At 55.6% G+C, this 11,587-nt stretch overlaps 1 protein-coding gene across 6 annotated transcripts; it reads left to right on the forward strand.

Moving 5' to 3' along the window:
• The first annotated feature begins 3,057 nt into the window (after nt 1–3,057).
• NR4A2 (nuclear receptor subfamily 4 group A member 2) lies at nt 3,058–11,259 on the forward strand. 6 transcript variants are annotated; one of them, XM_055308582.1, is made up of 8 exons: nt 3,058–3,128; nt 4,825–4,948; nt 5,522–6,387; nt 7,172–7,301; nt 7,731–7,894; nt 8,782–8,984; nt 9,380–9,558; nt 9,705–11,259. In XM_055308582.1, exons 3-8 carry the CDS (start codon nt 5,524–5,526, stop codon nt 9,959–9,961), a joined length of 1,797 nt encoding a protein of 598 aa, XP_055164557.1. In that variant the 5' UTR covers nt 3,058–3,128; nt 4,825–4,948; nt 5,522–5,523; the 3' UTR covers nt 9,962–11,259. The 6 variants fall into 6 exon arrangements, 5 of the variants coding, with proteins under 5 accessions (XP_055164557.1, XP_055164555.1, XP_055164556.1 ...); XM_055308580.1 differs by having other exon boundaries at nt 3,058–3,124; XM_055308581.1 differs by having other exon boundaries at nt 3,072–3,132.
• Nucleotides 11,260–11,587: the final 328 nt, after the last annotated feature.

Here is an 11,587-nt window from a genome sequence, read left to right on the forward strand (position 1 = left end):
GAATATAAGATTCGTAGTTATTTATGAATTCCAGCACAGTTTGAATATTTGGGCCTGCATCTTGCTCTCCTAGGGTTTGGCCCAAGTAGTAAATAGCTAGCTGGTGAGTGAGTTTGTGAGTGAGTGAGTGAGTGAGTGAGTGTGTGTGTGTGTGTGTGTGTGTGTGATCCTCCGGAACGCTGTGGAGTCAGGCCCCCTACTGACAGGATCAGTCAATTACAGACATTGGCGGTTCTACAGAGACTTCGTTCCAGCACAATCTGGTGGGGACACAGGAGTTTGGAGTTTTAAGCGGGGTCTTTTTTTTTTTTTTTTTTTTACACTTTTCTGATGCTTGTGTTGCATCCTTCCCACCCGAGCACATCCGAGCCCTAGCAAAAATGCTAGCCCAGGAAATAGCTTATCCAGTAGTTGGCTTATGAGTCCTGCATCCAGAGTGTCTTCCCAAGAAATAACTTCCCAGGAACCAGAATAGGAATTCGATGAAGAGCGAGAACTCACTCGCTCTTGCAAGTTGTAGGATGCAAGGGGGGGGAAAGTCCACCTTTTTCTCTCTTTCTAATGTCGTATCTAAATTCTCCATTTCCAGTTACTAATCATTATAACAGCTGCTGTGCAAACTGCCTGAGCCTTGGGTGCACGAAGACTTGGGCGGCGGTTAAGCCCGATGCCACAGGTTGCTGCTGTAGACGAGCGCACCCCCCTGCAAGGCTGCCTTCCTCCGAGCCCCCCCCCCGGCGCCCCCAGACCGCGCTCCCGCTCCCGGGGGAGCTCTCCGGCCGTCCGCAGGCTCACCCCGCGCCGACGCCGGGGGTTCGAGGCTCACACGGGAGGAGGAGCCCTCGCGGAGGGAAGGCATCCACTTGGCTGTGCGTCTGTGCACGGAGGGTGATGGGTACAGCCTTGAAGTTCTCCCGGCCCCCGCTTTCCTAGGAGTATATTAAAAAATAATAAGCGCCGCCCCGGCGGGGCTGGCCCCGAGTTTCCGAGCGCCCGAAAATAGCTGCGGGAGCCGGGCCGCCCGCCGGGATCAAGGCGCGCTCCTGCCGGCAGCGCCCGCTCCCTCGCGGAAGGGAAGGCAGCCGGGCGGCCGCCGCCTGCAGCCGCTGCTATTTTGGGCCGAGCCCCGCGGGTGCGTCAATGCCTGCGCCCCTGCGTCACCGCCACCCCCACCCCTTCCCTTCTCCCCGGTCTCCAAACTCTCACTTTTTCCCTTTCGTTCGCGCGGCATCGCTCCTGCCCACGGGGCGCTGACGCTACCGGGCCCCTGCTAATAGGCTATTCCTCGCCCCCCCCGCTCCCCCTACTCACACCCTCACTCGCGCAGCCCCCCCCCCGCGCACACGCGCACACACGCGCACACACACACTCGCACACACACTTCCTGGTTTTATTTGCACTCGGGCCGCTGGGGCACCGCCGAGCCGCGGAGGCGGCGGCGGCAGGCGCCACATCTGGGGGAAACTTAAGGTGGCCGCGCAGTCCCCGGAGGCTGCGGCGCGGAGGAGCCCGGGCCCCGCAGGCGGGACAGCAGCGCCGGGCGCCGGGCGGAGCTGGAGCGCCCAGCGGAGCCGAGCGGGCCGGAGGGCGGCGGGCGCCCGGCGCCCCTGGCCCATCCCGGGAGCGGCAGGATTGGGGGCGGGAGTCGCCCAGGGGTCCCCGCGGCCTGGAAGCCCCCCCCCCGCCTCCGCCCGCGCCTCGGGACGGGGTCTGGGAGGCCCGCCGTGCGGGGGCCGGGGCAGCGCGGGGGGGGGTCGCCCTCGGGCCAGGCGGCGCGCGCTCAGCCTGGCGGGCGCTCCCGCGGTGCGCCGGGTCCCTCTCCTGGGAGCTGGCACACAACTTTACGCTCGTGCAGCGACCCCCCCTGCGCCTTCTGCCCACGTTTTGTGTCTCCCTCTTGGCTCTGAGGCCTCGAAAGCGCTTGTGCTTCGGAGGAGGGCTGTTCCTTCTCTAACCCGTGTTAGGGTAGTGTTGGCGGGCGCCGAGAGCCCCAGGGACTGAGGGTTGCCCCGCGGCGAGGTTGGAGCACCTTTCTGCGGAAGGCGCACCTGTTGCCCGCTGCCTGGCCGTATCGTCTGCGACCGGAGCGTGGGCGGCGGCGCGCTCTGACTTTTGGGAGCCCCGACAGGCTGCCGGTTCCCTGCCCCCTGCCCCCTTCCACGCACCGCGTCCTCTCCTGCACGTGGGCGCTGCAAGGGAAGAAGGGAGCCTTGCAGATGGGCCCTACGCCCCTTCCACCTGGGGCTGTGCGTGTGCGTGTGCGTGAGGGAGGCAGCGGGAGGGGACACACGCCGGGAGGTGCCAAGGCCAAGCCGGAGGCCGCGCGCGGCAGGGGCAGGAAAGGGGTTCCGCGTCGGGGCGTCGGGCTAGGGAGATCCCGGCCTGGCCGCCTGAGCCCTGGAGCTCCTCGGGTCGTGGGGCATCGGTCCGCGCTCCCGCCAATGGGGCTGACACTTGCGGGAGGGTGAGGTTAGGACACCGCCGGGCACGTCCGGCCCCTCGCCCGTCCAGGTGCTGCCCACCTGGCCCCCGGCTGCGGCCCCTGCCGCGCGGGCTTTTGTTGCTCCCTCCCCCGCGTTCGGGCGGCCGGGTGGGGGAAGGCGAGGTGACAAGTCGCGGCCGCCCGGGCCCGAGGGCAGAGGTCGCACCTCTTTCGGAAAAAAAAAAAAAGAGAGAGAAAGAAAGAAAGAAAGAAAGAAAGAGAGAGAGAGAAAAAAAAAAAAACCCCAAGCTGGCGACCAAGGTGAACCCAGAACGGTTCCCACCTTAAAATCTGCCCTGCTCGTGACGTCAGGTCGGAAATATACCAAAGCGAGCGGCGGCCAGGAGTCCGGGGAGCGCGGCGGCGCGGCGATTGGGCGGCGGGCGGCTGACGCGCGCTGACGCGCGGGGACTTTAGGTGCATGTTGGCAGCGGCGGCGCGAGCCACATAAACAAAGGCACATTGGCGGCCAGGGCCAGTCCGCCGGCGGCCGCGCTCGCTCCGCCGTCCCGCTCGCCGCTGCCCGCCGCTGGGGACCGCCGCGCTGCCGCCCGCCCGCCCGCCCCGGCCCGGCCCCGGCCCCGGCCCGAGCGCCTCCCGGGCGGAGTTGGATGAATGAAGAGAGGCGCGGAGAAGTCCTGAGTGAGTAGGTGCGGCGCGCCGGCCCGGCCCTTCCTGCCTCGGCTGCGCGCTCGGCTCTCGCCCCCACGTGTGTGGCGCGGGCGCTCCGGCGGCGGGCGCGGGGCGCGGGGCGCGGGGCGCGCGGTCGTGGGTCCGGGCGCCGCCGCCCTGGCCCCGGGCCGCGGGCTCCCCGGGCTCCCCGCGGCGGGTGGACGCGAGTGGGGGGCGCCGCCGACCCGCGCGCGGGATCCGAGCCCCAAGTTTCCTCTGAGGGCGGACTGGATTGCGAGCACGGGGCAGGGAGACGCCGCGTCCCGCGTGTCTGGGGGGGGCGCGGGCGCGGGCGCGGCCCACACGGGGCCGGGGAGGAGGTTCCCCCGTTTACGTGTTGCTCCCGGGGACTGTGTCCCGGAGGCCGGCCGCCGTGCCAGGGTTTCCCGGGCACCGCTGAATGAGGGGCGGCGCTGCTGTTGCCGGAGCGTCCTGTTACTAAGTTGCCTGAAATTTCTGGTTTTGACACATGCCGGGCTCGGGTATGTGCGTACGTCAGAGACAGAGACACAGAGACAGAGACAGAGAGAGAGCGAGACAGAGTAGAGCAGCCCTGAAGCCTGAAGCCGCCAAGTTGCCCGGAGGCCGAGGTCCAGCACGGGCGAACCTCCTGGGGGCTGTGGTCGTCCTGGGTGCCCTCTCCCTCTACTTTTTCTGATTAGCTTCCTCCCCGGGAAGCAAGAGGATGGGGGACGGGGCGGGGAACAGACGGGGGGGGGGGAGGTCTGGCTTTCTTTTTCATTAGTAACGAGATTGTCTGTGCTCTAGAATGTCTTCCAAGTGGAAACATCTGAAAATTCCCAGGGCGCAGGAATGCCCGGCTCTGGCAAGTAGGCAGACTGTGGCAGGCGGGATAGGCCAGGTGCTCGCTCGGCTTCCTGTGTCGGGAAGCGCCTCCAACCTTGGGGCCAGTGCCGGAGAGCAGGGCTTCTCTGCCTCTGCAACCGACCTAAGGCGCTCCTGGAAAAGTAGGGTCTCCCTTTCCCACCCCTTGACCATCAAAGATGTTGAAAGGCAAGTTTCCCTGGAGAAGTGAATAGCAATTCACCTGTATCCTCAATCCCAGTGTTCTGTCAAAACCACTTAGGAAATCCAGATGCTTCCACTCAGATTGCCTCCGGGGCTGCCCAGGCCTTGCTAACATTCTGTAACGCGTCGGTGGGGGGGGGGGGGAGGGAGAGATGGGGTTTTCATATTACGCTTTTGACTTCTACTTTCTTTACCCCTCCCCAAAGAAAAGCTAGCTTCACCACAGAGAAATTTAAGATTCCAATGCTATATTTTATTAGATTCTAGTTTATTCTTGTTTGAGTCTGAATGAAACTCAAATGGAAATGACACTGCCCCCAGCCCTATCTCCACCCCCACCCCAGCCCCCCGCCCCCGGTCTTAGCAAAGGGTCCAGTTTATTACATCATAAGTCATAAATAAGTACTCCTTCAGAACCCTCTGTCTGCAAGGATTTACACAGTGCAACGGGGGGCATTCCGGGTTCTTGACGGTCCTCTCTCACACACTCCTTGTAACTGCTGAGTTTGGTAAAGGCTACACAGCAATTTCCAAGGAAACAATCAAGGAGGGCAGGGAAGGGCTTGCCTGGGGACTCTACAGATGCCCGGCTGAATCTGTCGGGGAAAGTCACCCTGAACCTTCCTGTGTCTGTATTTCAGGGAGGAGATCCGACAGGCTGGACTCCCCATTGCTTTTCTAAAAATCTTGGAAACTTTGTCCTTCGTTGAATTACGACACTGTCCACCTTTAATTTCCTCGAAAACGCCTATAATTCGGCTGAAGGTTAGTGCAACTTCATTTCTTTCTTTTCCTCCTCCGAGTTCCCTGAACGTCAAGACACAGGGCAATGCGATCTTCCTCAGCAAACTCTGTAACTTAAGGTTTTCCCCGGGCCAACGTCTTTGGGGAACAACATTCTCATTGTGCAATTCAACCTCATTTCTAGAATGAGCTTGCTGCACCCGAGCTTCAGAGGAAAGGCTCCTCTGAGCGGGACCATCCGTGTGAGGGGGTGAAGGGGAGGCGTCTGAAATACCCGGGAACAGAGACCCTCCGTCCATGGCCTTCTGGCTCTGGCTCTTGGGGGGGGGGGAGCAGCCTCCCGGGGCCAGCCTCCCTGGCCAGCCTCCCGGGGCCAGCCTCCCCGGGTCAGCCTCCCCGGGCCAGCCTCCCGGGGCCAGCGTCCCCAGGGCCGCAGTGTCTTGCTCCGCAGCACTCGTGCTCTGCACCCTTCCTCTCCCGGCCCCAGGCTCCCTGACCGCCGCGGGCTGCCGGTGTAGCTCCAGGTGTACCCGAGCCCGGGAGAAAGTGTTCGGTTGACCAGGCTGAGTGTGTATCACCCTGTTTCATTTCCAGCCATGCCTTGTGTTCAGGCGCAGTATGGGTCCTCGCCTCAAGGAGCCAGCCCCGCGTCTCAGAGCTACAGTTACCACTCTTCGGGAGAATACAGCTCCGATTTCTTAACTCCAGAGTTTGTCAAGTTTAGCATGGACCTCACCAACACTGAAATCACTGCCACCACTTCTCTCCCCAGCTTCAGTACCTTTATGGACAACTACAGCACAGGCTACGACGTCAAGCCACCTTGCTTGTACCAAATGCCCCTGTCCGGACAGCAGTCCTCCATTAAGGTAGAAGACATTCAGATGCACAACTACCAGCAACACAGCCACCTGCCCCCCCAGTCCGAGGAGATGATGCCGCACTCCGGGTCGGTTTACTACAAGCCCTCCTCGCCCCCGACGCCCACCACCCCGGGCTTCCAAGTGCAGCACAGCCCCATGTGGGACGACCCAGGCTCTCTCCACAACTTCCATCAGAACTACGTGGCCACCACGCACATGATCGAGCAGAGGAAAACGCCCGTCTCCCGCCTCTCCCTCTTCTCATTTAAGCAATCGCCCCCGGGCACCCCTGTGTCTAGCTGCCAGATGCGCTTCGACGGGCCCCTGCACGTCCCCATGAACCCGGAGCAGGCGGGCAGCCACCACGTGGTGGACGGGCAGACCTTCGCGGTGCCCAACCCCATCCGGAAGCCCGCGTCCATGGGCTTCCCCGGCCTGCAGATCGGCCACGCGTCGCAGCTGCTGGACACGCAGGTGCCCTCGCCGCCGTCGCGGGGCTCCCCCTCCAATGAGGGGCTCTGCGCCGTGTGCGGCGACAACGCGGCCTGCCAGCACTACGGCGTGCGCACCTGTGAGGGCTGCAAAGGTTTCTTTAAGGTGAGCGAGGACGGGGGCGGGGGAGGCAGGTAGGGGCCCCTAGTGCCGGGAGCCTGGGAGCGCGCGCTCCGCCGGGTGCCGGCAGCCCAGCCCCGGCTCCACCAGCGGCCGGGTCCGCCCAGGCTGCCCTGCGGGCGCCCACCGCCCGGGGCGGAGGCCTCTGGGTACCGGAGGAAGGGAAGGAGCGAGACCCGGAGACCTGGGGTCGCGTCGCCCCTGCGCGCGGCCGACCCCGGCAGGCCCCAGCCCCGAGTTGCAGGAGCCAGAGTAGGAAGAGGGTCATTTGCATGTGCTGGGAGCTGTCTTCTCTGTTCAGATTGAAATTGGTTAGGACAGAGAACCGTGTCTGAGCTAACCAAGTGGAACAGAATTCCCTATGGTCAAATTAAGTGATCTCTTTATTTCGCCATCCTGATTGAATAATCTTATCATTTTAAATAGAGAAGGTCTCCAAGGAATGTAAATAATATGAATGCCCACGGATTTGTATTTACTGAGCGTCTCCTTCTCCTTCTCTTGGCATATAAAACACAGCAAGGAGCGGCAAGGTTAGCTCAAATGTTAACGCTATCAATTTTCTCCTGTTAAATGCCCTGGGGGAGGAAAACGAAAAGAAAGAAAAGGAAAAGGAAAAGGAAAAAAAATTAAAAGGAGTTGTGTGTATGTGTTTGTTTGTGGGGAGGGAGTGTAGATCGCAGCCGTTCAAAAATTGTTCCTGGATTCCCTCCCTGGGTTGTTGGATTTTCAGAAGAAAAAAATCGGTCTATGTTGTCTCCTTTTGCAGCGCACGGTACAAAAAAACGCAAAATACGTGTGTTTAGCAAATAAAAACTGCCCAGTGGACAAGCGGCGCCGGAATCGCTGTCAGTACTGCCGGTTTCAGAAGTGCCTGGCTGTTGGGATGGTCAAAGAAGGTAGGTCGGGCCGAGCAGCCCACTTCGCGGGAGCCCCCTGCTCCTAGCCCAGTCCCATTTTCCGACTCCCAGAGCTGGGGGCCGGCGGGGTTATCCTCGGGTGCCCCCCTTCCGCGCCCAGCCTCCCTGCCCGGCAGCCGCCTGCTTGCGCATCCTGCCCTGGGGAAAGCAGCCAGGCCCTTCTCGCCGTCAACTATATGACCCATCTGGAAGAAGACATGAAACAACCCCACATTTTTTTTCTTTTTTCTTTTCTTTTCTTTCTTTCTTTCTTTTTATTAATGCTTGTCGTCAGTAAAGGCTTTACAAGCAGTGGGACCCTGCGCGCCGGCTGGGTGCCCGGGGCTGCGGCCTTACCCCTGGGAGGGGCCGAGGCGGCAGCTGGGTCCCGCTAGGGGGAGCGACGCTAACCTATTTATTCCTTTGCAGTGGTTCGCACGGACAGTTTAAAAGGCCGGAGAGGTCGTTTGCCCTCGAAACCGAAGAGCCCACAGGAGCCCTCTCCCCCCTCGCCCCCGGTGAGTCTGATCAGTGCCCTCGTCAGGGCCCATGTCGACTCCAACCCGGCTATGACCAGCCTGGACTATTCCAGGGTAAGAAGCTGGCGGGGGTAGCATGTGGACAAACCCACAGACGGGCAGGACCCCTTCCCACACCCTTCACTAACCCCCAGACTCAAGCAAGGCTGTGGCTTTACATCTCTGGGCAGAGCCGCAGGAGACAGAGCGACAAACAAACCATGTTGCTGGGAGTGTAGACACCGGGGCAGACAGAGGAAGGGCGGACAGGCCACAGTGATCACCTCTCTGGGAGCCCTCCTTCTCACTGCCATCGTGCACACATATACTCATGCACTAGTGCCTCTCATGCCCAAACCAGAGGCTGTGCAAAAATGCTCCCCACTTGCATTTTATCCCCAGCCTTCCATAGAGATGCTTTAATCCTCATCCTCTGTGGCACTGTCTGGGCGGGGGGGATGCCTGCTTAGGGGTCGGGGAAGGGAAAAAGAAAGGTATGAGGAATGGCTGTGGCATGGGGAATCAAGTGGTCAGGTTCCTTTTTTACCCCAGCTGTGAGAAATGTGTGGGCTTTAATTGGAGGAAGTGTGTCGGGCAAACCTAGAAGCCACTGCAATTTTATTAAGATTTGCAAAGGGCGTCTCTGCTCGAGACCCACTCTGGGACTGGCATGAATACTAACGTGTCAATTGTTTTGTGGAGATAAGAGTGAACGTTTCCCAGGGCTGGATGGCACTGTATTTAGTCTGTATGGAAATGGTAATTTACATATTTAAAGCAGCGACCTCATAGCACCATCCCTAATTGAATTAATTGCCCCGGAACATCTAATTTCCTTACTGGTCAGAGAGAGGTTTAATTGTTATAAAAACCTGGCTCCCCTACTAGAAGCGGGGTTAGCAATTTCACGGGTTATATATTTTAGAGAACCTCATTAAGTGCTTTTTAAAATGAAATTCCAGTTCCAGGCGAACCCTGACTATCAGATGAGTGGAGATGACACCCAGCATATCCAGCAGTTCTATGATCTCCTGACTGGCTCCATGGAGATCATCAGGGGCTGGGCTGAGAAGATCCCGGGCTTCGCTGACCTGCCCAAAGCCGACCAAGACTTGCTTTTTGAATCAGCTTTCTTAGAACTGTTTGTGCTTCGATTAGCGTACAGGTAATGGAGGAGGCAATCCAGGGAGGCTGGGGGAAAGGAGGAAGAGGGGGATCAAGAAGGAGAAGAAAGAAGAAAGGGGAAATAAAAGGGGGAAAGAAAAAAGGACAGAATAGGAAAATGAAAGAGGGAAAGAAGAAGGAAAAGATAGTAGACAAAAGGAAGAGAAGGGAAGGAGCGAGCCCAGAAGGCTTGGATGAATGGAATGGAAGTGGGATAGGGGGCGTTCTTCATTGTTATGAAATTAAGCCCTTTCAAGGTCTACTGGTCTACATTTTATTAACTCTTCCGTAATTAGGTACCTCTTAAATCCCTCATTTATTGCTCTTCAAGTAATTAGTTGTTTAGCTTTTCTCTCTCTCTTTTTCTCCCCTCTCTCTCTTTGGTATTAATTGCAGGTCCAACCCAGTGGAGGGTAAACTCATCTTTTGCAATGGGGTGGTCTTGCACAGGTTGCAATGCGTTCGTGGCTTTGGGGAATGGATTGATTCCATTGTTGAATTCTCCTCCAACTTGCAGAATATGAACATCGACATTTCTGCCTTCTCCTGCATTGCTGCCCTGGCTATGGTCACAGGTCAGTACCTCAAGTGCAGGGCATTTCTCCAAAACTGCCCAGCAGGATTTGTCCCGGTTTTCCCTTGCCACTGATCCTCCCTGGTCCTGCCAGCTAGCTAACTGCTTTGTGTGTTCCTCTTTTGTTTCTGATTGTGTTTCCTGCAGAGAGACACGGGCTCAAGGAACCCAAGAGAGTGGAAGAACTGCAAAACAAGATTGTAAATTGTCTCAAAGATCATGTGACTTTCAATAATGGGGGGTTGAACCGCCCCAACTATTTGTCCAAACTGTTGGGGAAGCTCCCAGAACTCCGTACTCTTTGCACACAGGGGCTACAGCGCATTTTCTACCTGAAACTAGAAGACTTGGTACCACCGCCAGCAATAATTGACAAACTTTTCCTGGACACTTTACCTTTCTAAGACCTCCTCCCGTGCACTTCAGAGGAACTGCAAAGAAATCTAAAACTATCCAGAGGGGCAAGTCACAAGGCAGAGATATCCCCTTGAGCTGCCTCAGCTCTAGCCGGCCCCCACCCCATCCATAAAACCCCAGTCCCCTGATCCCTAAAGAAAAAAACAAAACAAAACAAAACAACAAAAACTGTTGCTATTTCCTAACCTGCAGGCAGAACCTGAAAGGGCATTTGGCTCCGGGGCATCCTGGATTTAGAACACGGACTACACACAGTGCAGTGGTATAAACTTTTTATTATCAGTTTAAAAATCAGTTTATTGTTCAGAAGAAAGATTCCTAATGTATGATGGGAAATGTTTGGCCATGTTTGGTTGTTGCAGTTAAGACAAATGTAACACACACACACACACACACACACTCACACATTGTTTGGGGACCCACAAGTATTGCCCTTTAAAAGACTTCAAAGTTTTCTGCTGTAAAGAAAGCTGTAATATATAGTAAAACTAAATGTTGCGTGGGTGGCATGAGTTGAAGAAGGGAAAGGCTTGTAAATTTACCCAATGCAGTTTGGCTTTTTAAATTATTTTGTGCCTATTTATGAATACATATTACAAATTCTAAAAGATAAGTGTGTTTGCAAAAAAAAAAAAGAAAAAAGAAAAAAAGAACTACACAAAAAAGGGACAAGCATGTTGATTCTAGGTTGAAAATGTTATAGGCACTTGCTATTTCAGTAATGTCTATATTATATAAATAGTATTTCAGACACTATGTAGTCTGTTAGATTTTATAAAGATTGGTAGTTATCTGAGCTTAAACATTTTCTCAATTGTAAAATAGGTGGGCACAAGTATTACACATCAGAAAATCCTGACAAAAGGGACACATAGTGTTTGTAACACCGTCCAACATTCCTTGTTTGTAAGTGTTGTATGTACCGTTGATGTTGATAAAAGAAAGTTTATATCTTGATTATTTTGTTGTCTAAAGCTAAACAAAACTTGCATGCAGCAGCTTTTGACTGTTTCCAGAGTGCTTATAATATACATAACTCCCTGGAAATTACTGAGCACTTTGAATTTTTTTTGTTTTTTTTTAATGTCTAAATTGTCAGTTAATATATTATTTTATGTTTGAGTAAGAATTTTAATATTGCCATATTCTGTAGTATTTTTCTTTGTATATTTCCAGTATGGCACATGATATGAGTCACTGCCTTTTTTTCTATGGTGTATGACAGTTAGAGACGCTGATTTTTTTTTCTGATAAATTCTTTCTTTGAGAAAGACAATTTTAATGTTTACAACAATAAACTATGTAAATGAACAGAATTTTGTCTTTTTTTTCTGGGTCAGGAAAAAAATGATGACTAAACAGCAATATACAATACAGCTGGAGATTGATTTAGGATAGGTCATTTATTCATTTGAGTTTCAAACTGACAGCCTAGATCTATTCTAGCAAAAGAACCTGGAGAATTGAACTAATTATCCAGAAAACCCAGTACATTTTTCCTCCATCAGAAGTTTCGAGGGTGGCCACCTGCCTTTATCAGAATCCACTGAGAATACCTTAACTCTTCCGTTAACTTTGCTCCTAAGTGCAGCTTTCCGAAGAGAGGTTCAGAA

The sequence above is a fragment of the Nyctereutes procyonoides genome, unplaced genomic scaffold (genome assembly GCF_905146905.1).
Source record: "Nyctereutes procyonoides isolate TBG_1078 unplaced genomic scaffold, NYPRO_anot_genome, whole genome shotgun sequence".
NCBI lineage: Eukaryota > Metazoa > Chordata > Mammalia > Carnivora > Canidae > Nyctereutes > Nyctereutes procyonoides.